Below are 25261 nucleotides of genomic sequence, written 5' to 3'. Positions count from 1 at the left end.
GACCTCTGGGATACGGGGTCAGATGGCCAGCAGTGGCAGAGAACTGGCAGTCCCCCCTTTTCTTTCTAAGCATATCTTACCTGTTTCTCTACAACAGTTCCCCAAAAAGTGAGCTTGTAGATTTCCACCTAAACCCTGTAACAAGTCAACCCCAAGTCCTATCAACTCACAAGCATCCCCATCTTGAGATGCAGAGGGGAAGAGCTCCAGGGGAACCTTAAACCAACGTGTGATGAATAAATACTTCATATCACAGAAAACTCAAACCTATATACAGAGTGGTATGGCTCACGCCGTGGTCTACGAGATGCGAGGGTTCTTCCCTGGGCCATGGCTTCACACCACTTTACATGAAGCAGGCCAAATTATAAAGATAGGAAAAAAAGTTAATTTCTAACCCAAGGAAGCAGCTATGTTCATTAAACTGCACCTCAAAAGCAGAAATACTAAGGTTTCCTCTCACTGGATGAATTAATCACATTAAAGTCAAGGATACACCAACAACGGATATATACCATAGTTAAAAGTAGGGACAGAGAAGAAAAACAGCTTAAACTGTCATCTCAAGCACTGGATGACAGAAGACCTAACTGAGAACTTTCCAGATGATACGAACTAAGAATCCAACAGAAGCCGGGCAGTGGTGGCGCACGCCTTTACTTCAGCACTTGGAAGGCAGAGCCGGGAGGATCTCTGTGAGTTCGAGGCCAGCCTGGGCTACAGAGTGAGATCCAGGACAGGCACCAAAACAAGAGAAACCCTGTCTCAAAAACCACAAGAAGGCAGCAGAAATCAAAGTGGCCATGAGCACTGACCCGGTCAAACTGACTTCTCCTGACAGACCAGCATAACAAGATACTGCTTTATCTAAGAGGTTTGGAAAAATTAGAGACTTTTCTTAACATTAATTAAAAAAAAAAAAAAGCTCAACATCATTAGCCAGGACAGGGTATCATCAGAGCCCAGAGAGAACCCAGCATGGTGGCACACATCTGGAATCTCAGTGCTTTGTGTGGTGGAGGCAGGAGGATGGTGAGATTGAGAGCACCCTATGTAGACAGACGGACCATTCTGCAGTCACTAGGAGACTACCTAAAACAAAATGAAACAGATGAACAGAAATAAGAACCATAATTCACCATTATAAGCAACCATTTGCAAAATAGTATGGATGGATAGCTTTCCCAAACCAAAAGTTAGCACTCAAGGAGGCAAAGACAGGCTGGTCTCTGGAAGTCAAGGACAGCCTGGTCTACACAGCGATCTCCAGGCCAGCCAGAGTCACACAACAGTGAGAGGCTCAAGAGAAAACAACAATAAAGATCTCAAAAGAAAAAAACAACAAAGATCCCAGTTCCTCAGAAAGGCTAACCACAGTGCTGCATATGACCCAACAACTGCACCTTGGGTACAGTCAAGAGACACGTAAACATCATGTCCACAGAACAAATCACAACAAAGGTTCACACTCAGAAAGTGGAAACCACCCAAATATCCCTCAAAGTGACAAGTGAAAATGTGATATATACGTGCAATGGAGTGTCAGTCAGTGTTCTGGCTTGGTCCTGTGGCCTTGGAGGTCCCGTGCCCCTAACCCGTCCCCATTGCATGGCTTGTGCAGGAAGGCGTGGCCCTATGGCAACAGCAGTTCCATACTCCCCCTCCCCCCCACACACACACGCACGCACACGCACAACCCACATGGCTTGTGCAGGAAGGCGTGGCCCTATGGCAACAGCAGTTCCATACCCCCCACCCACACACACACCACATGGCTTGTGCAGGAAGCCGTGGCCCTGGCTGATGGTGCCAGTGGCACTTCTAGCAGGGAACTGGAGGAAGGAAGCTAGTTACTGGGGCTGTGTCCTTGAAAAGAGTGGAAGGGCCCTGTGCCCTCCACTCTCAGCTTCCTGACAGCCCTGAGGTGTGTACCTCTGCTCACTACCTACCATGTACAGCTCACTACAGGCTCAAAGGGGCAGAGCTGAGACCCGTGGACCAAACCTGACATGGGAAATGAAAGCACATCTTCCCCCTTTGAAGTCAGTTCTTAGATACTGCATCACAGCAACTCATTCAGCAATGAAAATGAAATACACCTGCTACCATCTCACACACTGACTTCTGGCCCTTGGGTGGTCCTATGCACTACAGGGTATACAAGACGATCCCAGACTTCCACACACTAGAAGCCGGAAGCATCTACAGACATTGGTCTCAGACCTCCAGTGAGGGAAGGCCACCGATGCGGTAGTCAGCGGGAACCAACGCACCACACAGAAGAGTGCCACAACGCTATACTCACGTAGCTCACAGAACACCCTCTTATTAACAGGGCAAGACTGCGCCACATGGGCGACCTGGTGCAGTGAATCCAGTCCCAGTAAATGTCAATCACCTCTCATGCACTCATATTAAAACAGTATCTTACTTCTTCCACACCAATAGAAACATGGTGGGACTCTGTCTTTGGAGCGAGGGAGGGAGTGAGAGAGCCTGTGCTTTGCTGAGACGTCCTAGGTGTAGATGTCTGTACAGACAGACATGGATCTGAAACAAGACGCACTCCTGAGTGAGCAGCCGTAATATTGCTAAATACATGGAATTGGGACAATACCAGGATTGGCTTTCTGAAAAAAATACCTGGAAAGGTCAGAAGGGAGGAAAGTATCTGCCAGGTTCTAACGGGATCCGTTTTTTTCACATGGCAAGATAAACTGTTCCAGATATAAAAATGTTTCTTAGATTATAATACCTGCAAGGCAGAGTGCACTATGGGTGTTCCCCCTGGAAACTGTCTTAGTTTTTATTGCTATGACAAAACACCATGACCAAAAGCAACTTGGGGGGAAAGGGTTTATTTCATCTTACAGCCTGCAGTCCATCATCCAGGGGCGTCAGGGCAGGAGCCTGGAGGCAGGGACTGAGGCAGAGGCCTTGAAGGAACACTGCTTACTGGCTTGCTCCTCATGGCCTCCTCAGCCTGCTTTCTTAGAGCACCCAAGACCATCAGCCCACAGGTGGCACTGTCCATAGTGAGCTGGGCCCTCCCACACCAATCAAGAAAATGCCCAACTGCCACAGGACAATCTAGCAGGGGCATTTTCTCAATTGAAGTTCCCTCTTCCAAAATGGCTCTACCATGTGCCAAGATAACGTAAGACTAGCCAGCACAAACTTTACACACAGGGGCTAACGGTATTCTGTTGTGCTCACTACTCAGAATATCTAAGGTCAAGAAACTGGCCATTCACTATGCTAGAGGAAAAAGCCCAGACCAGGGACGGACAGATACTCCGTCACAGACACTGGCCACTCACACCAGCACCTTTTTCTGTCTCTTTCCTGGAGCGTGAAATGACTGGTTTTCATTTCACCAGAGGAAACTGGTTCCCTACATGGGGCAGGCAGGGAAAAGACAAGTCCAATATAACTGAGTAGTGAACAGGAAGCCTGGGAGTCGGCCCTCTCTTCCTCACCTGCTGGGAGGATAGCGGACATGCAGACCAAGCTTACTTATCAAAAGCAGCCCACAATCTTTCAAACCAAGAAGTATGTTTGTAGCAGGAATCTTAAAGAGTCTTATTAATAAAAACAAACCTGGGGCTGGGTATTGGGATCAATGCTGGAAGATCAGAGAAGCAGAACAAGCCACAGCTTCCTCACCTTGCCAGTTCCTCAGCTGATCCTGTTTCCTCAGACTGGAAGCCTCTCAGTCCTCATCCAGAATGAATCTCAGCTGAACTGTTTGTTGCTCAGAAGCCTAAAAGCTTAACCAGCTCTAATTCCTGGTCCTCAGGCCTTATATACCTTTCTGCTTCCTGCCATCACTTCCTGGGATTAAAGGCGTGAGCCACCATGCCTGGCTGTTTCCAGTGTGGCTTTCAACTCACAGAGATCCGGATGGATCTCTGCCTCCCAAGTGATAGGATTAAAGGTGTGTGTGCCACCATTTTCTGGTCTCTATACCAAGTGGCTGTTCTGTTCTCTGGCCCCAGATAAGTTTATTAGGGTGCACAATATTTTGGGGAACACAATATCACCACAGTATGTTCTGCTGGAAGAAACTAGCAAGGAGAAACTCCCTTGGTACTACAAAAACATCAGTCTAGGCTTCAAGGCACCCAAGGCGGCCATCGAGGGCACCTACATACACTGGTAAAGTCTCCATCTGAAGTCAGACCCTGTCTGGTGTCATGACCAACATGAGGATGCAGAGGACCACTGTCACCAGCTGGGGCTATCTCCATTACATCCAAAGGACAACCGATTTGAGAAGTACCACAAAAACATGTCTGCTCACCTATCCCCATTTCAGGGGTGTACAGATAGCGACATTGTCACTGTGGGCGTGTGCAAGTCCTGAGCTTCAAAGTGCTCACCCAGGCCACCCAGGTTGCTGGCACCAGGGAGCAGTTTCAGAAGTTCTGAGAAGATTCTGGACAACTCCCCAGAACAAGTAAAGTGACTTTTCAACTTACAAAAGAAAAGGAGGACTATGGCTGAGAAAAGCCCTCTAAAGTGAGGTGTGGAATGCACCCGAAACCACGGAGCCTTCACCAGCATAGGTCCTTCCCAGAACTCAGAGACCTTTTCAATATTAATTTCTGGTGAATCTTGTGAGTAAAATACCCTAACAATTTTTAGGAACTAGCTTTTAAAAAAAAAGCTTACAAAGCTCAGTGTAAACCCAGGACCTGAAGCCACAATGAGACAATGACCCCGTGGGGCATGTGTCCTTAATGGTGACACTCTGATAAGAAAGTACACCAAGTAAAGATCTGAAAAGCAAACACTTTTCTTTCTTTTATCAGAGCCTCACACCTGATCTGCTTTAGAACTGGGATGAGGCCAGAGACCAGATAAGTGGTTCTAAAAGGACAGGAGAAACCCCATTTTAGCACATAACAATGAGCTTCAGACATGGATTCTGAGTCATGTGGCTGAGATAATATCTGAAACAAAGAAAAAAAAATGCTTTCAAGTCACTATTTGCCAAAAACCTCCATGTGCCAGGCCCAGGAAACCCAACAGGCTCCCAAACCCTGCAGAACGGGCAGCCTGAGAGGCCACCTGGTGGAGCACCTGCCAGAGGAGCAGAGAAGAGCCCTGGCCGTGACCATCAGTCAACCCCAACACAGACCTGGCAGGCTGGCGGTGCCCCCAAACACAGCAGCATATGTACTGAGAGGCTGCACGGAGCAGGGCCAGGCGGGGTCCTGCGGCACCCCAACCACACTGACCTGCTGCCGTCTGTCACCTGCACAGCATCCCCTGGTCCTGCCCTGCCCACCCCATTCCGTTAGACCTGGCGTACAGTACTGCTGTGTTGAAAGGTTGGTACAGAGGCTGTGGCAGAAGGCGGCCTCTGGTGATCAGCCCAGCGTGTTTAGTTTCCCCCAAACTAAACACTGCAACAGGAGTGAATTCAGTTGAAATGGACTTTTCCAGGCCTTATGTGTCCACTTAAGTGCAGAGCATGGATGCAGCACGCTGCTTCTCCCCTTACACCACTGCGGCCTTACCTATCCATCTAAGCCGCCGTTGGGCAGCGGGCTGCGGCCTTTCCCCTTACAAGACTGCTCTAGTTTTCGTTTCTACTGTGATAAAACACCCCGACAAAAGAAACTGAGGACAAATGGGTTCCTGAGGCTCACAATCCCAGGTCACAGCTCTCTTGCAAGGCAGTAAGGGCAAGACTGAAGCACCTGGTCACATCCAGTCCAGAGCAGGGTGTGTGTTTTCTCCATTTCACAAATGGGGAAACAGAATGTTTAAAAAAAAAACTCACTCGCAGCCCCACACCAAAAGTGAGTGACGACAAGATCCACGCACAGTGCCACCTACCTTGAGAAGCCACCACTTTCCGTTCCAAACCCACATAAACGCAGCAACTATGGGCCGCCGTCCTTTCTCGCTGTAACGCGAGAGTAACACTACCGCCTGATGTTCATCTCAACAGTTTCAACCTTAGACTGATAACCATCTTGTTCCCACAAAAACAAACTCTATCCTCCGCTTTCACAGCAGAGTAGATGTGTCCAGCAGGTGGTCGGAAGAGGGACAGGCCTCGCCTCTGCTGCCTTCCTCGGAAAATGCTCGCGCTTCCACATAGAAGTTCTGGCTTGCACAGAAATTCTGTCAGGATGTTTTTGCACCAGTTCTTAAGTGCTCTAAATCTCCCGTTTTAAGGACGCTACTTTTATTCTCTCAGTGAGTGGCCACCTGTCCAGGGGCCTGAACACAGGAATCACCGAGCCTTCTTAGTGGTGGGATGACCCTATGACATCCACCATGAGAGACAGCTTCCACACAGGGTCAGAACACATTAATACCACGGTTCTCAACCCGGCAATGCTGCAGCCCTTTAATACAGTTCATGTTGTGGTGACTCCCGACCATAAAATTATTTTTGTTGGTACTTCGTAACTGTAATTTTACTGGCAGGAATCCTGAAGTAAATATCTACGTTTTCTGATGGTCTTGGGCGACCCATGAAAGGGTCGTTCAATTCCAAAGGGGCTGAGAGCCAGTGCACTGACTCAACCTGACCACTGAAGAGCGGGGGCAGGCCGGGGCCATCACAGTGTTCCACACTGGCATGGCTGCTTGACTCGGTCATTTCCTCACCAGCATTCTTACACGCTGAGTGTGGACACATCAGCTACTCCAGCTACACAGCTGAGGATGACAAGCAAGAGGTTTTGTGGCTCCTCACAGCCACCTATGAGTGACTAGTGGTCACTGTTATAAAATATTGAACAGTTTCAACAACAAAGCCCCACTCAAAGAGTTTCTTCTCCGAGAGAGAATGTCAACACCAACTGCTTTTACCAAAAATAAAATCCCGTGAGTGGCATTCTCGATAATGATGATGACGCCATCAAAGCCACGTCCTTTGATGCAAAGGTCAAAGGCTCGCTCGCCCTCTCCCTGCTCTGAAAGCCTGCTGTGCTGTCAGGTCCTCCGGGGCCCCTCTCCCCACTCGGCCAAGCGCAGCGTAACGGGAAGCAGCGTTATTTTTAAGCCTTACCTTCAGATAGGATCCATAATATTTGGTTACATATGGACTGTCACACTGACTCAGCACTGTGATTTCTTGTTGAATGTCCTCTATCTCATCTTCAGCTTCCTCCAGATCAATGATTTTTATGGCAACCACTTTCTGAGTCCGATTGTCAATGCCTTTGAACACCTCACCAAAAGAGCCCTTTCCGATCTTCTCCAGCTTGGTAAACAGCTCTTCTGGGTCTGCTTTCAGGTTCTGCGGAGAGAAGGAGACATCAGACTCCCAGAGCCACAGCTGGTGCTTCATTCTACCTACAATGCTGTGTTGACCAGGGCCTTGGAGGGACTGCTGTGCTTCCTGTGACAAGGACCATGCTGCTGTGACTAGTTTTTCAGGGTCAGGATCTAAAAGTCCTGGGTCTTATCTACATGTGTAGGTTAAACAGAGTGTGGCACAAACACGATGCACATTTTGTCTAATGAAAACAAACTTGAAGTGTATACTGAAATGCATCAGAATAGGTCATTAGCTCATTTTAAAACTTGCTCTGGGGCTGGCAATGTAGCAGGGGTAGAAAGCCTGCCTAGTATGTGTGAGTCCCTGGGTTCAGCAGGCAGGGAAGGGAAGAGGTCAGAAGTTAAATTTGCTCCAAGCAAAAAATCTCTTTTTTTCTCAATCCATCTCCATCGCATCCTAACTCCAGAGGGCAGTTGCTAAAATACAGGTGAATCAGCTCTCACCTAACAGGGAGGGGAAGAAAAACCACAACCTAATTATAACAGACCGTTTCAGCCCCCGATAAACGCGTCCCTACTAGTGTCATTACAGCTAACCTCTTCACCAGAACAATATCCAGATCCCATGGCCCGCAAATGCTGTTACCACCAAAGAACTTTTAGAGCACTGAAGCATGAATCAGCCCGAAGGTGCGACTCCACACAGCACCCAAGGACAGTCTGACTCCACACAGCACCCAAGGACAGTCTGACCACACACAGCACCCAAGGACAGTCTGACCACACACAGCACCCAAGGACAGTCTGACCACACACAGCACCCATGCCCAAGGACAGTCTGGACACTGGGTCTCAACACCCACACAGCCCTGTCCCAGGGTTCTCAGCAGGAGCAGTCACATCTGGAAATTGTCTGAGGGGCTCGGTGTCACAACAGGGGACAGGAGATAGTCTCAGAGCAAGTCACCTGCCCAGGGCAAAATGCCAGTGGCACCCAAACCCTGCAACTCCCAAGGGCGTTAGAAGCCCCCAAAGCCAGTCTGGTAAACACATTTTCTCACAGAAAGAAAAGGTCGGCTGGCTGATCCTTAAGTCTATTATTAATCCTTCAAAGAATTTGTAGAGGGGCCGAGAAGGAGGCAGGGAAAGACCAGGAAAGAAGGCTGTCTGTGGCAGTGACAGGGTGGGTTACAGGCACAGGACATGCCAACACTAGCGGCACAGTGACAACGACCTTGCTGTCACTGCTGCCAGCCACTCACATGCCTTCAGAGTTGAAGTTCCAAGCACCTGGCTTACTAGGGTTTAACTTGGGAGCCTCGATGCGCTCCATTGTATGACAAGAACCAGACACTCAGTCACAGGTGCCCCGTTCTCACACGACGAGGCAGAGGTACCAGAGTCACATTCAGCTAAGGTAAGTCTGCATGCTGGACGTGGCACACACCATGTGAAGTGCGCCAGAGTCACCTCAAGAAAGGAGCGTGGGGAGATGGGCTGTCGCTCACACTCTGCACAGTGGAATGGAGAGCCCTGTCACACACTGCTACAGAAACCTCTAGGACTGCAAAGACTGCCGTTTTGGCCATGACCTCCTTGTCTCACAGAAAAGCTAAATACATTCCCACTAAGTCCCAGGAGAAAACCCATTCCCCTTCATCTGCACTTGAAACAACATTCTGTGGTTCAGCTGGGAACGGACAGCAGCCCTGGCCTGGACAGCTGCTGTCTCCAGGCCTGGAACCTGCCCGACTGTCTTCGGACACTCACACGGTTTTCCAAGACCCTTCACTTGCCAAGATAGTCTGAGAAAGATCTGAGCTGAGGGCAATCTCCTCAAGTAGGGGCCGTTTTAGAAACTGGTGGGTAACCCTAAAATTTCCCGTTTTTAAACTTGCCAAGTTTACTAGGTAAGCACTCTTCAAAGTCATTTTTGGGAATATCCCCAAAGAATACTGGAAAATGCAAGCGGGGGCAGCATCCTGCATCCAGCTCAGCCTGTCCATCTGCTCCCTCCCACATCACCCAAGCAGCCATGAGTACAGACAGACCTGGGTGAGGGACACCCATGTCCCTCCTTCAGCAGAATCACCTCCAGTCAGAGCAGCTGCAGTAACTCCTCTTACCTCCTTCCCTCCAGGATAAAGCGGGGTGGCCTTCCTTTTCTTCGAGGCTAGCGCCAATCTCGGGACTCTGGAATCCATCCTCCTCTCTGCAAAGCTTCACCAGCAGCGACCCTGGACAGCTCACCTTCCGCCTATCTGCACTGGCTCCGTGCCCTGGGCAGCACGCTCGGGTTCCTCCCACTTTGGACAGACAAGCAGCACCCCACTTGGGCTCAGCCGTCCTCCCACTTCACACGCTTCTCTGCTGAAGGTTCCTGCCTGTCCTCTGCACCTGCCTGCCCCGTCCACCGCAGTCTGGCTGGGCAACGCTGGTCACCACTGATACAGTGCCCTCCTTGGAGCCCCATCAGCCACGCCCTCTGCCCCCTTGTAACTTGGCCTCCACAGCCTGCCCTCAGCTCTTCTTCCAGCCCCTGGTGCCAAATGAATCTTCATACTGGCCCTCAATCATGGAAACCACTCAGATCCCAAGCCAGGTCTTCCAGCCTTTCTCTGTTCCTTCTCCCAGGGATGCCAGCCAGTTCCGAGTCCAGGGTGCGGGTCAGTGTTTCCCCCACCCAGCTGAAGAGAATCACCTGGGAAAATCATTAAGCCCAGTGAGGGTTGGGGAGTTGCATACAATCCACATTTTTTTAAGCATCCAGAAGAATCTAAGAACTGCTCTCCACTGGCGTGCAGACGCCAACACCACCTGTCAGCTCCCACTCTGCTTCTAGGACTCCTGAACTCCAGGACACTTCACTTTCTAGAATGATCTCCTCCCACAGACACACGGTGTCACTCACCCTACTGAACTGCCCTCTCACAACCCTCCTCTTTTGCTCTGTCTTATGTTCCAGATCAAGCTGAGGAAGGGTGGGGGCCATGCTCACTCACCCCTCTATCCACAGGCTCGGCACCAAGAGGGGCAATGAAACTGAGTCAACAAATGCTCCCTGAGCAGCAACGAAACCTGGTTTCCGTAGACACCAGCAAGAAAGACCCACATTAGAAATCACAAGAATAGCCTCTCTCGGAGACTGTCCTGACACTCTTAGAGAAGACTCCTGAGAACTGGGGGAAAGCCAGCCTGGGCACAGCAAGAGCTACAGGCGGCAGCAGCCTGCTAACTGCTCGATCCTCATGCACAACGCCGGTACTTCCTTTTGAGAGGTTTAAAAAATAATAACAACAATACCGATTTACCTACACCCTTCCAACACTGAAGAGGCCAGTGAAGGGCAGGACAATGTTACTACCTGTGACTCCCACCTGCCCTTGTACACATCACGGAGGATGTCACTTCAGTGGTCCTCTCAGCCCATGGTGAGACCCATCTGGCCAGCTCCGGGACCCCATGAAGTCCCGGCATATGCATGAGGTCATCCCCAGTCCAAGGCCAGCAGAACTGCCCAGCACCTACAGAACCAGAACTGGAAGTTGCCCAGCCTGAGTTGTCTGTTCCTCCATGAGACAGCTAAGACAGAGGGAGCTGGAAACCATTAGAGACCATCTCCCACGCCTCGTCTCAAGAGACAACAATCTGTGTCAGACCTTCCTGTCTTGCCACTGATGGCTGAGATGATGGTATTTCAGTTCACAGCTCCCTGAAGAGACAGAAGCTGCAGCCTGATGCAGTCTGCTGCTGCACCACATGGGAAGGGGGAGGCAGGAGCAGAGTGCATTGTGCATGTGTGTGGGACGCGGTCCTCGGCAGCAGGAGGCAAACCAGCAGAGTGCTACCACACATGGCCCCAACAAGGCACCAACCCCAGGGCCACAGCTCCGCACATCTGTGTCTACTGCTCTAGCAAACACTGAGTTGACTGTGACCCCAGACCTGGGCCTGCCTGGGATTGCTTTAAACCCTGTATAGCTTACAAGGTCAAGCCTTAAAGGTCCACACAGCTCTCAGCTGAGGCCTCTTCAGCACCTCCATCAGCACAAAGAAGCCTGTTCTGACCCACTGGAGCAGCTGCATGTGACAAATCATACCTCCAGAGCACAGACCCTACAACCCTCCAGCTGACCACAGCCACAAACCATAGAGAGTACACATGTGCATCTATACACACACACACACCACCCACCCATACACAGAGGGGGGGGGAGATACGGTACGGTGGTTTGAATAAGAACAGCCTCCACAGGCTTGCTTATGTCTGAATACTTGGTCTCCAGTTGGTGGAACTGTTTGGGAAGGATCAGGGGGTGTGGCCTTGTTGAAGGAAATGTGTTACTGGGATGCAGGCTTGAGGTTTCAAAAGACTCCTGCCATTCCCTGTGAGGTTTCGGATGTTTGTTCCTGCCATTATGGACTTTAATCTCCTGGAACTGTAAGCCCAAATAAACACTTGTATAAGCAGCTTGATCGTAGTGTTTGTATCACAGCAACAGAAAAGTAACTAAAACAGGGAGGCGTACTAAATCACTACTGCTAAAGTCACCAAGTTCTGGGATGGCATGTGGCTCCACAAAACCGTGTAGGAGATGAGGGGATGCATCTCAGAACACAGTAGGGAAACGAACATACTGAGGGAGGGGTTTCCTATATGGAGAGGGTGTTTGGCTTAATAAATCCTCCATTTTTCTTTCACCTGGTCTAAGACGGTCTGGAAAGCAGATGTTTTCCCTTTCTTGCTGTCCGTCCAATGTGACACCTCACATCTGCTCAAATACGCCGCTGAACACTGCCCTGGGCAAGAAGAGGGTCACTGAAGACTGAGAGCAGAACCCCACGGAGCCTGTTCCCAAGGCCAAGGCCCTGGACCAGGGCAAACCTTGCATACGCTCGTTACCACACGGCTGGTGTCATCCATGCTCAGAAGAGAAGCAATGCTACAGGTAACCTGTCTGAAGAGGGAAGCTCAAGATTGTGATGGCAGAATTTGTCCTCTGAGGAAAACACATCTCCTTGGCACGGGAGAAAAAAAAAGACAAGAAAATGCCCTTGGTGAACCACCCTGAGTTTTCTGTATAAAAAGGACTATGCTGAGCTGAGAAGTCACAGCCTGAAGGGAAGCGGAACCTGCTGTAGGAGGCCCGGAGGCCCCGGGGCAGGAGTCAGGGGTCAGGAGGCTCAGCCTTCTCTAACACAGAGGAAGGTCAAGAGAGAGACACAGGAACAGACACGCAATCCCTCTCCAGAACCAGACTAGGGTAAGAGGACCAAGCTGGGTGCTGTGTCCACACCGTGTCTGAGGTCGACTGGTGCTGTGTCCACACGGTGTCTGAGGTCGACTGGTGCTGTGTCCACACGGTGTCTGAGGTCCCCTGGGTGCTGTGTTCACACGGTGTCTGAGGTCCACTGGGGCTGTGTCCACACAGTGTCTGAGGTCCACTGGGTGCTGTGTCCACACGGTGTCTGAGGTCCACTGGGACTGTGTCCACACGGTGTCTGAGGTCCCCTGGGTGCTGTGTCCACACAGTGTCTGAGGTCCACTGGGACTGTGTCCACACGGTGTCTGAGGTCGACTGGTGCTGTGTCCACACGGTGTCTGAGGTCCACTGGGTGCTGTGTCCACACGGTGTCTGAGGTCCACTGGGTGCTGTGTCCACACGGTGTCTGAGGTCCACTGGGTGCTGTGTCCACACGGTGTCTGAGGTCGACTGGTGCTGTGTCCACACGGTGTCTGAGGTCCACTGGGTGCTGTGTCCACACGGTGTCTGAGGTCCACTGGGACTGTGTCCACACGGTGTCTGAGGTCCCCTGGGTGCTGTGTCCACACGGTGTCTGAGGTCCCCTGGGTGCTGTGTCCACACGGTGTCTGAGGTCCCCTTGGGCTGTGTCCACACGGTGTCTGAGGTCCCCTGGGTGCTGTGTCCACACAGTGTCTGAGGTTCCCTGGGTGCTGTGTCCACACGGTGTCTGAGGTCCACTGGGTGCTGTGTCCACACGGTGTCTGAGGTCCCCTGGGTGCTGTGTCCACACGGTGTCTGAGGTCCCCTGGGTGCTGTGTCCACACAGTGTCTGAGGTCCACTGGGACTGTGTCCACACGGTGTCTGAGGTCCCCTGGGTGCTGTGTCCACACAGTGTCTGAGGTTCCCTGGGTGCTGTGTCCACACGGTGTCTGAGGTCCACTGGGTGCTGTGTCCACACGGTGTCTGAGGTCCCCTGGGTGCTGTGTCCACACGGTGTCTGAGGTCCCCTGGGTGCTGTGTCCACACGGTGTCTGAGGTCCCCTGGGTGCTGTGTCCACACGGTGTCTGAGGTCCACTGCTCACCTGCACTGCTGCAGTGGGAATCTCCATTCCGTGAGACAGGAAGAACTAATGCTCTGAAAGGCAGTGTCCGTCAGTCCCACAGGTGAGTGCACTGAGCCCTGAAACCCTCACAGGGTACTCCACAGCTATGAGCCTTTGGTTCCTCCTGTAAGAAGGGGCTGGGCAGGCAGAAACAGCAGCAGAGTGTTCGTCCCTCTGCCCCTCTCTCTCACACAACTAAGTGAAGATTACGTGCCTCCCAATCAGGAACCTGACATGACTGAGGTTAACGTCCGCAGACCTAAGGCATGTGCTAGGCTCTGAATGTATCTGCTGTGGATAGCACTCTGTATGCTATGAATGTGTTGCTCTGATTGGTTAATAAATAAAGTGCTGATTGGCCAGTAGCCAAGCAGGAAGTATAGGCTGGATAAGAGGAGAAGAGAATGCTGGGAACAGGAAGACTGAGTCAGGAGTCGCCAGCCAGACACGGAGGAAGCAAGATGTAAAATTACTGGTAAGCCACAAGCCACGTGGCAACTTATAGATTAATAGAAATGGATTGATTTAAGATGTAAGAACTAGATAACAAAAAGCATGTCACGGCCATACAGTTTATAAGTAATGCAAGTCTCTGTGTGTTTACTTGGGTCTGAGCAACTACAGGAGCCGGGTGGACACAGGAAAACTCCAGCTACATGTATCCCCCGAACCTCATGCTGAAACGTGACTGGCCCTTTAACAGTCCTAAGAGCTGGGACCCTTGGGCTCTGTCTTCATGACTGTGTTGGACTGCGCTCCTGATGGGGTAGGCTCATGATGAAAACATAGATTCAGCCAGATCTCTGTCTCAGCACACTCCTTTTGCCTTTCTGTCGTGTTACAACACAGCAGGAAGGCCCCTGCCAGATGCCCTGCCCCCACTGCCAGATGCCCTGCCCCCCTTGCCAGATGCCCTGCCCCCCTTGCCAGATGCCCTGCCCCCCTGCCAGATGCCCTGCCCCCCTGCCAGATGCCCTGCCCCCCTGCCAGATGCCCTGCCCCCCTGCCATGCTCTTGGACATCCCAGACTGTGGAAATGACAGAAATGTCTATATTTCACCAATCTGAGATAATCAGTGAAAGTAACTAATAATGGATGACACTAAAATACTGATTCCTCTAATCACAAAAGCTTCACCAGCTGGTTAAGAGATCTGGGGACGCAGGAGTGAACTGGGAGTGTGGGGAGCGGGTACCTGCCCTGCCTGCTTTTGTGGCTTTACCACCTTAAGTTTCCCCACCATTTTCGTCACGACAAACCAGGCTCTCTGTCTCCAACGTTCAGTGTTGTAGAATATTATTTTAAGATGTGTTGGGGCTAGAGAGATGGCTCAGTGGTTAAGAACATGTATTGTTCTTCCAGTGGACCCAAGTTCAGTTCCCAGCACCCACATCCGGCAGCTTACAACTGCTTGTAACTCCAGACCCAGGGGATGGCCCTAACTTAGATACACGCACATATACAGACAAACACACATGTACACGTAAATAAATAACAGTAAAATATTTTTAAAAGATGTGTTACATTTGTTTATGCTGTGGAACATTTGTTTTAATGGTGAAAAGACATATTGCATTCTTTTATGTTGCATTTGTTTAACTCTGTGAAGCTGTGTTACTGTGTCTGTCTAAAACACCTGATGATCTGTGTTGAGCTGAACAGCCAATAGCAAGGCAGGAGGAAGGAACGGCAGGGCTGGCAGGCTGAGAGAAGAAATAGGAGGAGAAATCTTGGAAAAATGATCGAGGAGTTAAGACTCCAGGGGTGAACCACCCAGCTACACAGCAAGCCACGGAAAAAGAAGTAAAGAAAGGAATACAGAAATAGAGAAAGATAAAAACCCAGAGGCAAAAGGTAGATGGGATAACTTAAGTTAAGAAAAGCTGTCTAGAAACAAACCAAGCTAAGGCTGGGCATTCATAAGTAAGAGTAAGTCACCGTGTGTGACTTATTTGGAAGCTGGGTCCCCAAAAGAGTAAAGAACCAGAGAGTTAAAAAAAAGAAAGTAAAATAAAAACTCAGTCTAACTTCTGCACCTCTATACATATTCAAACCTTATCTTATTCCTTTTTAATCTGGAACAAGATTTAGAAAAGCCCAAGTTATTTATTATAAAGGTCAGAACCCTTAATAACTAGTCAAAATGAACAGCAAATTGAGTGTTCTGGATCCAAAGCCCAGGTTTGAGCCTGGGCTCTGAGAATACACCAAACCTTTCCACCAACATGCCCAGCTTCTAGGACCCTACGAAGCCTAGCGAAGGTACCAAAGAGAGCCTGGAGTCAACACCGTCACAGAAGTTCTTCACTGGGTTTAGACAGTGAATGGCTACCTAAAAGCCTGGGATCTCCCTAGAAGAGTCTGCATGGACAACCAGCCAAGTACATAGAATGAGCGCCTCCCACACCACAGTGCACAGGGCCATAGTGCTAGATTGGTGCCTTCACTGCTGAGAAAACCCAACAGGCTCCAACAAAGACCTGTACCGTTATGGACTTCTAAGGAAAAGGCCTGTGCCGTTGTTATGGACTTTTAAGGCCCCTCTAAATCCAGATGCTCAAAAATGAGCCTTGAAGAAAAAATAAATGGCCATTTCCCACATAAAATGTTTGCCACCCATAACTACATCTCCTTCACTCTTAACTCTGCTTTCTGCCCACAGAGGAACCTTTTCCTTTGTTCAGTTACTCTGAATGACCAACCACTCACTGTGAAAAGTTAGAAGCCTCCATCAAGACAAGATGGTGATAAACCTGTCTTAGTTACTGTTCTATAGCTATAGAGACATCACTGTGGTAATATTGTATCCCCCAAAATATTGTGCACCCTAATAAACTTATCTGGGCTCAGAGAACAGACAGCCACTAGATAGACACAAGAGGCCAGAAAATGGTGGCACACACGCCTTTAATCCTATCACTTGGGAGGCAGAGATCCATCTGGATCTCTGTGAATTCAAAGCCACACTGGAAACAGCCAGGCATGATGACTCACGCCTTTAATCCCAGGAAGTGATGGCAGGAAGCAGAAAGGTATATAAGGCGTGAGGGCCAGGAACTAGAGCCTGGCTAAGCTTTTAGGCTTTTGAGCAGCAACAGCAGCAGTTCAGCTGAGATCCACTTGGATGAGGACACAGAAGCTTCCAGTCTGAGGAAACAGGATCAGCTGAGGAATTGGGGGACGTGAGGAAGCTGTGGCTTGTTCTGCTTCTCTGATCTTCCAGCGTTCACCCCAATACCTGGCTTTAGGTTTGATTTTATTAATAAGAACTTTTAAGATTCATGCTACATCTGATGCCTTACGTTCGTGGTACAAATTCTCAAAAAAGCTGCCTGCCTGTGGCCTTGTGGGCCCCAGCTCAGACTCAAGCCATACTGCTGGTTGTGGTGGTGCACGCCCATAGGATTTACTGAAGGAGGCAGAGGCAGGCAGCTCTCAAGTGTGAGGCTGGCCTAGGAGGCTTGCTAAGGAGAAGCTCCGGCCGGGGCTGAACCACAAACAGTGGTGGGACCATGGAGGCAGCAGCTGCTTCTCATCATGTTGATGACTGCGGTGATGCTGCTACCTGGGACGAAGGGTTTACTGCTGCTTGTTCAAAGAAGAATTGGCAGGACCATCGTGTTACAAGAAAGCATCAGCAAAGGTCAGTTTGGAAAAGTTTGGCATGACAAATGGTGGGGAGAAATTACTGTGAAAATTTTCTCTTCTAGGGAAGAATGTTCATGGTTCCCAGAGACAGACATTTATCAGACTATGATTGCTCCAAACCACAGAGGCAGAGAGAGAGAGAGAGAGAGAGAGAGAGAGAGAGAGAGAGAGAGAGAGAGAGAGAGAGAAAGGAAAGAAAGAAGGAAAGAAGGAAAGAAAAGAGAAAAAAAGAAAAAAGAAAAGAAATTTCTGCAGGGAACCATGGCCATGCCTAACAGCAACTTTGAAATCTTCAAAAGGATGACAGGACCCCACAAAAATGATTCCACATGGACTATGGTAAGGCCATTAAGCTGATTAACACCACGGAAAAATTGACTTTGGACTATAAACTGCTCAGGACAATTTCGAGATGGCTAGCTGAGATGATCCAGATTCACAGACTACTAGAGCCAGGACTTGAGATAGCCCTGCACTTTCCTATTATGTACAGACTGGACAAATGATACAACTAACTCTCTCAGGACTTGACAATTAACACCAAAATTTTCTTTTCAGGATTTCCTAGAGATGTCTTTGTCCCCAGAAAGCAGGAAGTAATTTTAAGAAAACTACACCCATATTCCCAAGAGGTAGGGTGGGTTTTTTTTGGCCATTCAATGGCTTATGGATAACTGTCATTGTTTATGATGGTTGGTTACAAGTTGTTAATTGTTAATGGTCAGGAAAAAAGCTAAAAAAGGAGATTTAGATTAAGAGCTTTTGTTTAAAGAAAAAGAAAAAAGAGAATATAGATATGAGGTAGATCATTGAATCTACTCCGAGAAAAAAAAGATAAATAGGATAAATGGGTAGGTCATTGAATCTACTCTAAAAAGAAAAAAGGGGAAAATATAAAAATGACAAAAGGTAGATTATTGAATCTATTATGAAAAGAAAAAAGAGAATATGGATATGATAAGACATAAAGGGAGATTTCTGAATCTACTTTTAAAAAGAACCTACTTGTTTTAAATAGGATATTGTGCAACCTAATAAACTTATCTGGGGCCAGAGGACTGAACAGCCACTAGATAGACATAGAGGCCAGAAAATGGTGGCACACACACCTTTAATCCTATCACTTGGGAGGCAGAGATCCATCTGGATCTCTGTGAGTTCAAAGCCACACTGGAAACAGCCAGGCATGGTGACTCACGCCTTTAATCCCAAGGAGTGATGGCAGAAAGCAGAAAGGTATATAAGGAGGACCAGGAACTAGAGCTGGTTAAGCTTTCAGGCTTTGGAGCAGCAGTTCAGCTGAGATTCATTCTGGATGAGGACTCAGAAGCTTCCAGTCTGAGGAAACAGGATCAGCTGAGGAATTGGCGAGGTGAGGAAGCTGTGGATTGTTCTGCTTCTCTGATCTTCCAGCGTTCACCCCAAGACCTGGCTCCAGGTTTGATTTTATTAATAAGAACTTTTAAGATTTGTGCTACACATCACAACCAAGACAACTTATAAAGGAGGGCATCCGATTGGGCGCTTGCTTACAGCCTCACTGGGTTAGTCCACAGTCATCATGACGGGCAGATGGGGGAGCAGGCAGCAGGCATGGCACTGGAGCAGTAGCTCAGAGCTCACATCTTCTTGGAAAGGTGGAGGCAAAGTGGGGGACTGACTGGGGCTGGCATGGGCTTTTGAAACCTGAGAGCCCACGGGGTCCCAGTGACACACCTCCTCCAACAAGGCCACACCTCCTAGTCCTTCATGAACAGCCCATCAACTGGAAACCAAACATTCAATTATTCAAATTATTTATTATTATAACAAATCCTAAAAGGACATTAGTAAAAACTATAAAAACAAAGTTGCATAGACTGGCTTTTATACACGTCAGAGGTTGCCTCTTCTTCATAAGCCTGAACAGAGACACGGAGATGGCAGACAGGCTGGCTCAGGCGATTCCAAACCTGAGAGCTGGTATCAGACCCACTTCCACTTGCCAAGTATGTCATGGGATGGCCTGCTGGGATCCGGATGTGGTTCAACGCAAACCTAGCACACGCGAGGCCCTGGCAGCTAGTGCATGTCCTTGCACCCTCTCCTGGAGTAGAGTGCAGCTGGCAGCCAATCTCTGCCCCAATGGCAAACAGCTGGCACTCTGCTGCTGGACTATGATGCCCTGAAGGTTAGATAGAAACTACATTCTCAGGAGGGAACGATTTCAATTTGTGCATAAAAGTCCAGGAGCAGCTCAACATCTACCCAGGAAGGTGACTAGATTTCAAATAAATGAGAAAGACCATTTGAAAGCATTTCTCTAGTATATACTCATCCTGTGCTCTCTAGGAAAGCAAATAGTGGGTATTTCTGTTCCATCTCTGCCTGCCTCCCCCTCCCCCCCCCCTCACACACACACACACACACACAGAGGCACAGGCAGCAATAGAAAGCAGAACCTGACCTCTCAGTATAGACTGGTGGGCGGGCAACACCTACTAGCCACCTAGGGCTTCTGAGGCCTCTGAGGAGAAAATGAAGTGTGCAGTGTCCTACCATACTCTAAGAGTTACAGAAAGAAAGCCTTCTGGGTCCAGGCTTCTATAGCACTTACTACTTCAGATCCCTTGAGAGAATTCATTAAAAGAGTTCTGTAATGACTTAAGTACTCTACATTTTAAACCTGAATAGCTCTGACCATTTGCAGTCCTCGCCGGCTCTTGGAATGACCTCTGCTCTGTAGGCTAAGCTTCCCCCCAGTGTCCCCATGAAAACAAAGCCCCTGCCTAGATCTGGTGCACTAATGACTTGGCTGTGTCACATGACCACCCTGTCACGACGCGGTGCTCTCCTGGTCTGGGCCAGGGAGGTGGGTTGGTAACAGGCATGGCAATCTGCTCCTCAGAACTCGGCCAGCGCCCCTCGTCCAGAGAGCTCACTCCTCCTGCAGATGAACTGGTCGATGCCAACTCATCCAGCCTGGCCCAGTCCTACCAAGAGACCCCTGGGCAAGCTTGTTCCTCAGTATATCCCAGACTGCCAATCCCACTCATGACTACCTACCACTCCCTAAAACCAGAAACCCTCTCCCCATCTAAAACTATGATCACCATTCTTCTAAAATGTTTCTCCAAACCTCCTTCATCTTTACCACAGCCGCCTCCAAATAACTACTTCAGAGCCTTCCTAAGAGCCCCCCGCTTGTCTTCCTTCGCTGAGTAATGCAGTGAAGGCTGAAGTTACAGCTTGAGAACCCCCAACTCCTTTCTAATAATCCACTCACCCTCTTGACCCCCAACTTAACACTGTGCACAAGTACCAGCAGTTACACACTGTATGACTTCATTTGTAGAAAACCCTCCACATAACAAGAGCTGGAGATCAGAGCCATGTTTTCTGCGGTAAGAGGTGATGAGACTGGTACCAGATGAACCTCTGCAGTAGTGAAATAGTTCTTTAGCCTGAATGAGTGATGTGCACTCCAATCTACATGATTTACCTCACAGAAAACATGCAGCCCAAAATGCATGCAAACGCTAGTAAAATTCAAACTGAAGTCTGTGCCCAAGCCTATACAGTAGGACCACCATTAATGTCCTGGCTCCCACAATGCACTACGGTCAGATGTCCCTGGAGACAGATTCAGCGAGCTTCTAACTTCTCAGTCACCTGGAACAAGTGTGTTAAGGGAGCAAGCTTGCCTTGGTCCAGAGGAAAGGTTGATGCAAGCCTGTGGTCGAGGCAATGTGGCCCTGTGCCTGCCATCTCAAAGACAGTGTGGATCCCAACAAACTCCACAACAGCAAGTGAGCTTCTCATCACAGCAGCACTCAGGCCAACGGGCTCAATAGAGGGGGGCACGGGCATCACAATGAACACACCACACACACACACACACACACACACACACACACACACACACACACGCACACACTGCACATACATGCACACACACACACTGCACATACACACACACTGCACACACACACTGCACACACACATGCACACACACACTGCATACACACATGCACATACACTGCATGGGTTCAACACAGCGGGGCTATTTCCTTAGGCTGAACTTTTTCCAGTTGAACTTCATATTACTTTTCTAATCTTTAATACAATTATTATTCTCATGGGTAACAAATCTTCAAGCTAATTGGCAAGCAAAAGAAATTCCAGGCATCCCATCTCAGCGGATTAAGCTGCACGTTAATCTAGCGGGTCTCCGTGGGGACAGTAGTCCTGGCAGTTTGTACAAGTGGAGTCTGTCAACCTGAAGCTCCCTCACTTTGCCAAGGTTAGAGTTCAATCACAGTTTCCCCACAAGATGTCCTTTCTATAAACTCAAGACATATATACACAGAAAGTCAACACAAAGCTTATACATCAAAAAAGGCCTAATAAAAGTCACATGTCCTTTTCTTGGGAATTCCCAGACAAATCTGCTGCCACCATAAATCCCTGCAATCCCCAAACACGCAGCTCCAACCAGCAAAGCCAGTCTCGGCCTCCTGGCTGCCCTGAGACGCTTCACCTCTGGCAAGAGCTCACCTGTGAGGGCACTGTCACGCTGTACAGTGACACCCCCCCCCAGTGAGTCCCCATGTCCAAGGGAGCAGACTGCCCCAGACAAGTCTGACAGGACTTCGAGCTCCTGGCTGCACTTGATGAGGCGTCTGCAGCTAGGACTTCGGTTCTCACGCCCTCCCTGAGCCAGGCCACCATGGGCTCCTGCAAGCAAGTGGGTTTGTGTGGTTCCTCCTACTTGGGACCCTCATCCTCAAAGGTGCTAATGCATGAATGGGCTCGTGTGGACATCACCACCACCCCACAGTGCCTGCCACCTCCTCCACAGTTGTCTATCTCTGTCAGAAGTGAACTGAAACCAACAGCCACAGGACGTTCACAAGGGCTTGTGGGGACTCTGCTCTGGACAACAGAGGTGACCTCACAAGCAGTCCTCCCTGCTAGGTAGAGGTTCTCCCCCTGGGTTGCCTTTAAATGGCCTGTGTCTCAGCCCAGACAACTGGATCTCAACCTCGGGGAGGTGAACACAGCATCACCATGAGGTTATGTCTTGGGAGATTGCAGGGTGGGGCCCAAGAGCATCTAGTTCAGCAGATCGACTTAACCTCGGCACAGTCCACACCAGTCAAACACCTACAGAGCTTTCAGCCCAGTGGGATCCCGGGACTTATGAAAAGGGCCCACGTGACTGACCGTGGGGCGGGACTTGACTGGCAGCTCCATTCCCATCTTGCAGACCCACCTGCAGTTTCAGCTCAGCCCATACCCAGTGTTGTGATTTAAATAAGAAATCCATCATGGGTGGCATCATCCACAGTGGGCTGGGCCCTCACACATCAATCACTAATCAAGAAAATGTCCTATGGACTTGCCTAGAAGCTAGTCTAATGGAGGCATTTTCTCAGTTGATATTCTCTCTTCCCAGATGACTCTAGTTTATGTCAGATTGAAAAGAGGAAAGGAAAAAAAAAAACCACCACCAGCACAGTCTTTATCTTTAGCAAAATGGCTCAGGAAGCTCACAGAATCGGCCATCGTCTTCAGCCATCAAACATTCTCTCAAAGAAAGTGGCATTGCTAAGTTAGCTGACAAAGGATCACTATTAAAGGAGACCTACACTGCAGGTTCACACGGAAATAAATGTGCCTCCTTCCCTTCAGTGACCTCACTCTTGTCAGCCACAGCTCTTCACCTAAACCCCTTTAAACAGACTCGACCTGTCTCACACAATTCTGCTTTCATAAACTCAGCTCCTAGCACCAACATCAGGTAGCTCACAACCATTTATAGCTCTAGCTACGGGGGAGGGGGGGGGCTAGATACTCGTGTGCACATACCCACATGCAGACATACACATCTACACATGATTTTTAAAAAAAAAAATTAAAAGAACAACAAAGTAAATTCATCTTTAAAAAGCATTATAAATAAGGGGGAAATTGGGGTATGGTGGTGTATGCCTTTAAATCCCAGCACTTTGGAAGCAGAAGATGCAGATCTGTCTTCATTAGAGAGTTCCAAGTTCAGGCTAACCTGATCTTCATTAGAGTTCCAAACTAGCCAGGGAAACAAAATAAGACCTGTCTTTTTTTTTTTTTAAGATTTATTTATTTATTATGTATACAATGTTCTGCCTGCATGTGTCCCTGCAGGCCAGAAGAGGGCACCAGATCTCATTACAGATGGTTGTGAGCCACCATGTGGTTGCTGGGAATTGAACTCAGGACCTCTGGAAGAACAGTCGGTGCTCTTAACCTTTGAGCCATCTCTCCAGCCCAAGACCCTGTCTTAAAGGAGGGGAAAAACACAACACAGAAAGTATACTGTGTTTTAAAAAAAAAGACACAATACAGAAAGTAGGCCCTGTTCCTAGCCTCGGTATCTCCGTCTCTGTCCTCAACCCCCACCCCCATTACCCTAGGGAGAGTGCAAACTAGGCTCAGAAGGTCAGTGCAAAGGGTCCATTCACTAGATGGTGTACCCCTCCCTCCAGCCATGTGACACTTGAGGACCTGAGGAGCTAAGGAACCAAGGCTCTGGCCTTCAACTAGCCTGTGGTCACAATTCTCCAACCAAATCCCCACTCAGAGGACACTGTCTCCCAAGTCCCAAGGACAGAGACCTCTAGCTTCCTAGCTCCCCTAGTGGTCATCAGTGACATTTTCAACAGAAGTCTCCCTGAACAGAGAAGGGAGATGGTTCATCAACTAAGAGCTTGCTCTGCAAGCAAGCTACAGGACCAAAGTTCAAATCCTGACACCCACAAGAGAGCTGGACATGGCTACACACACACCTGCAACCCCAGCACTGTGGAGAACACAGACAGGAGGGTCCCTGGGACGTGATGGCTGCCAGCCTAGCTCCAAGTTCAGAGACCCTGTCCAAAGGAGTAAGACAGAGGATGACAGACCAGGACACAGCATCCTCCTCTGACCTTTGTACACATGCACGTGCTCACACACACCCAACAGACAGAAGGAGAGAGAAGAATAGACGTCAGGGTTTTCACTGAGACACAGCCCTGAGATGAAGTCAGGGCTACTGTGTTGGGCAAGCATTTGAGAAATCACAAGGACTTCCAAATAAATTGTATAGTTCAATAAAAAATGAGCATTGGAATTTTTATTAAAACCAAAATGAAAAACAACAAAGCATCATGAAAACATTCCATGTACATGCAGCCTAGGTACATAATCCCTAACCATGGCAATTCCACCGTCTCAATAAGGCAACATGCTACACAACTTTGAACCCTACTCTTCATACCAGATTGCCCTGCCCAGCTTTAACATGGGGAAGTGCTTAGTATAACGGCAACTTGATACACCATGTTCTGTTGATATCCATGGAAGACCAGCCCTTTCTGAACAGAAATGGAGGAGGAGTGGATTGGGGGGTGGGGACAGAGAGGGTGGGAGACTGGAAGGAGAGGAGGGAGGGGAAACTTCTGCCAGAATGTAAAATAAATATTTCTAAAATTAAAAATAAATAAATAAAGGCGACATGCTGGGCTGATTCCACTCGACTCCGTAGAATCCCACGAGAAAGGGACTCCATGACAGGGCTGAGAAAGTCCGAGGTCAAATCCTGCACAATCGTATGCACAGCCAGGGAGCAGGACAGAGAAGGCGGGTCTCCTGTGGACTGGGAGCAGAATTCAAATGTGTACTATAAGCCACACATTTCACAGCGTGCCCAATCCCAGGGGCGCCTACATGGCAAAGCACACGCTTGTCACACTAGAACACCACTAGGAATAAACCTGATGCCACCTCCCAGTCCTCACAGGTGAACTCACCTTCCCATCAATATTTTATAGAAGCAGTGACAGTGAGTGTCAAAAACCAAGCCATCTAGAAATCAGACCAAACAGTTCTGGGATATGCAGGCTTCAAACGAAAAGAATTTCCTTGACTTGAGGGGGCTTGGCTTTTAGAGGCCACAAAGAGCTTCCTTGCCTCAAAAGCCCAAACAGAAATACACATACCCACTGAATACAAGGG

At 49.1% G+C, this 25261-nt stretch overlaps 1 protein-coding gene across 2 annotated transcripts in view; it reads right to left on the bottom strand.

Moving 5' to 3' along the window:
• The window catches only part of Stk24 (serine/threonine kinase 24), a 104156-nt gene that overhangs the window by 42372 nt on the left and 36523 nt on the right, over positions 1–25261 (bottom strand). Inside the window, exons 1-2 of one of the 2 annotated variants that reach the window (XM_028868233.2) lie at positions 9372–9464; positions 7034–7264 (exon numbers count right to left, since the gene is read on the bottom strand). In XM_028868233.2, coding sequence (XP_028724066.1) covers positions 7034–7264; positions 9372–9449 — 309 coding nt within the window. In that variant the 5' untranslated portion in view covers positions 9450–9464. Of the gene's footprint in view, positions 1–7033; positions 7265–9371; positions 9465–25261 lie in introns of those variants that run through there. The other variant, XM_028868235.2, reaches the window with a different exon arrangement.

Source organism: Peromyscus leucopus, chromosome 9, assembly GCF_004664715.2.
Source record: "Peromyscus leucopus breed LL Stock chromosome 9, UCI_PerLeu_2.1, whole genome shotgun sequence".
NCBI lineage: Eukaryota > Metazoa > Chordata > Mammalia > Rodentia > Cricetidae > Peromyscus > Peromyscus leucopus.
Note: the sequence above shows the minus strand (reverse complement) of the source record. Positions and strands in the feature narration are given on the sequence as shown.